General features: G+C 31.9%; 1 protein-coding gene across 1 annotated transcript; it reads right to left on the minus strand.

Annotated features, from left to right (window-relative positions):
* Window positions 1-526: 526 nt before the first annotated feature.
* Window positions 527-2,267, minus strand: LOC122608041 (NAC domain-containing protein 100-like). The gene is made up of 3 exons (XM_043781123.1): window positions 1,886-2,267; window positions 1,482-1,756; window positions 527-1,173 (listed from the first exon to the last, which is right to left on the minus strand). The coding sequence occupies exons 1-3, from the start codon at window positions 2,070-2,072 to the stop codon at window positions 658-660; spliced, it is 978 nt and encodes a 325-aa protein (XP_043637058.1). The 5' UTR covers window positions 2,073-2,267; the 3' UTR covers window positions 527-657.
* Between the last annotated feature and the right edge of the window lie 536 nt (window positions 2,268-2,803).

The following is a 2,803-nucleotide window of genomic DNA, read 5'->3' on the forward strand; positions in this document are numbered from 1 at the left end:
ATCCGTGGTGGCCTGTGGTAATAGTGACGACGGCAAGTTGTGTAAGTTATTGATAAAAGTATTAAAGTAATTGATGCAAGGGGTTTAGTGTGATTATATTAAGAGTTAAGAGATAAATGTTATGAATTAATTCATTACATGTATTTTTGATATATCATATGTTTTAGTCATTGGGAATGTTGATAATTAAGGGGCATATTAGAGAGATCAAATCTCTATAGCTTATGAACTTATGAATACAAGACAACACTGTGATACATATTTTTTGAATTAATATAATTAGCTTTAGTTTATCGACAAGCTTAATCAAATCAAGAAAAGGTTAAAACATGTTTAGTTAATAACATTGAAAAGATATCACTAAACTCCATAGATGAAAGTTCAAATAGAAAGATGAGTTAAGCCACCAACTCAATCTTGTCATATGTCACAACATTTGAATATCATATCATAAAATTTATATGATATACTTAAAGTCTTAAACACAATTACTTATTGTACTAATTAATTAATTAATCAACAAACAAAAATAATAAAAATATATATTATCTTCAATACCCATCTCTCATATATCAGAAAATTCTTTGCACCATCAAATCTTTATCAAGCAGATCAACAAATTCTATCATCATCATAATAGCCATCTTTAGCTATCTATTAATTCTCATAGATATTTGGCTGATTCCAAAAGCAATCCATATCGATTGGACCAAATAAAGTCGATGAAAGTTCACTGTTTATATCAGTGATCAACCCTGTATCTTGCGAACTTGTCACAATATCTTTTTCAAGTTTCATATTTTCACCAATCATACCTCTCAAAATGGCTTTATCATTAGTCGGAAATGTACATTGTCCAGTTGGAATAGCGTATCCAAATCTACGGAGACTGGAATTTGAAGACAAGTTGAGTTCAGGATTGTTTAGAAAATTGTTGTAGATGTTTTTTTCTTCGATGTTAATAGGATTGGAGAAGCAGGGTACGTGTGGTGGCTCAGATATGATCGGTTTCTGTATCGTGCCATCACACGCAACCATAGGGTAGTCCATCAATGGTGGCAGTGAAACTGGAATTGATTCATTTTTATTTGAATTAATCTTCATCAGCTCTGAAATATGGACTTTGTTGCCACTAGAATTCTTGTGAAACACGCGAATAATCACCCATTCGTTCTGTTACATTGTACATAACGAAAATTAGTAATGATTGCATACAAAATCAACTGTAATGCTCTTTTTTATTGCCTAGGCACCTTGACGAAACATTTTAATAAAATCTCATCTGTTAAAAGAAAAACAAAACAAATTCAAAGTTTCATAATTATACTTATTTCTAAAAATTAAACAAAAATTTGTTAATGGGCTCAACCCGACCCTTTGGTTTACAAGTAGCTCCGCCACAGTAACATGATTTTCACAACAACAAAAAAAAAAGAGAGTAAGAAGATTAAATGTATGGATAACGAGAGATTGATTATTACCGTAGCGGATTTTGGTAGCGTTTGGAAGGACTTGCCTTCTAATCTATATTCGTGAGCAACCCAATTTGTTTTTTCACCTTTAGGAGCTCTTCCTTTGTAAAAAACCAGAGTTTTCTTCATTCCAACAAGTAATTTTCGTCTGAATATATCTTTATCTTTGCCAGTAGCTTTCCAATACCCCTTTGCAGTTGCTCTATTTGTTCTTGTTCCAGTTGGATACTTCTTATCCCTTAGACAAAAGAAGTACCACTCATTTTCGCCTATTTTTGCCAACCCTTTATTCAAAATCACCATAAGAAGAAACTCAATTAAATTTGAGAATTTTGATTATAGAAAACATGACAAAAAAAAAGTGACAAATTTTCATAGAACATAAATATTAATTAGGAAAAAGAAAGACTCACTAGGTAACTCCCATGGCTCAATTCTATTCATATCTACCTCACCTAGTGCATCAGCACAAAATTTGTTGTCAAAAACTTTGTTACACAAATAATGAGTGATCAATTCTTCGTCTGTTGGATGAAATCGAAACCCGGGTGGCAAATCCATTTGATCACCTTCTTTAACAAGTTTGAAACCATCCATCATGAACCAAGCTAAAAAGGGTTACAACTTTTTAGCAAGTAGTTTCAACTTTGATCACTAAAATATTTCTTAAAATGGGTTGTTTTATTATGGTTTAAGAGAAGATTTAGTCAAATATGGTATATGGTAAGATGAAAGAGAGTTTGCATACATATACAGATGAATTAGTATTGAATTTGATAATGAAAGTTATGGTAGTGTAACATGAAAGAGTGGGAGGTTTTAAGAAAATAGAAGACTTTGAACCCTTAAATACCGGTTCATTTTATTTAAAGGAAGCTAAAGACTAAAGTGGAGGTTGTTCATTTTGCCATCACTTTGTAACTTTATTATTGCAATTAATGTAATTGGATGGGTGCATGTATATATTGACTAAATACAACCAATCTTTATAATAAAATCTTGTAATTTGTTGAAATTTATTTTATCTTTGAGCATGTTAGAAAACTTCAATGGCGTGACTAAAAATAACGGATGTTTGATTGAATTTGAGATGAGATTCTGAGGTCGCGTTTGATTCACAGAATTTGATGGAATCTGATGGAATTGGAATTGAATTCCATTTTTTAGTGTTTGGTTGGTTAAAGATGGAGGAATTCACATTCCGTTGGAATGTTAACATTCCCTCATTTGATGGAATCTCCATTCCTTGGGGATGGGGGAAGGAATCTCCTTCCGTCCCTCACTTGAATCTTCAAAAAATCAAAAACATTCCGTCAAATTCCATTCCTTCA

This window comes from Erigeron canadensis, chromosome 7 (genome assembly GCF_010389155.1).
Source record: "Erigeron canadensis isolate Cc75 chromosome 7, C_canadensis_v1, whole genome shotgun sequence".
NCBI lineage: Eukaryota > Viridiplantae > Streptophyta > Magnoliopsida > Asterales > Asteraceae > Erigeron > Erigeron canadensis.

Excerpts from the sequence above, each read along its gene's own strand:
- LOC122608041 (XM_043781123.1), bottom strand. The coding sequence starts at position 2,072 with ATGATGGATGGTTTCAAACTTGTTAAAGAAGGTGATCAAATGGATTTG. Across the intron at positions 1,757-1,885 it reads TGAGCCATGGGAGTTACCTA|GGTTGGCAAAAATAGGCGAA; the intron begins GTGAGTCTTTCT and ends TTTTGAATAAAG. Across the intron at positions 1,174-1,481 it reads CGCTACCAAAATCCGCTACG|AACGAATGGGTGATTATTCG; the intron begins GTAATAATCAAT and ends ACAATGTAACAG.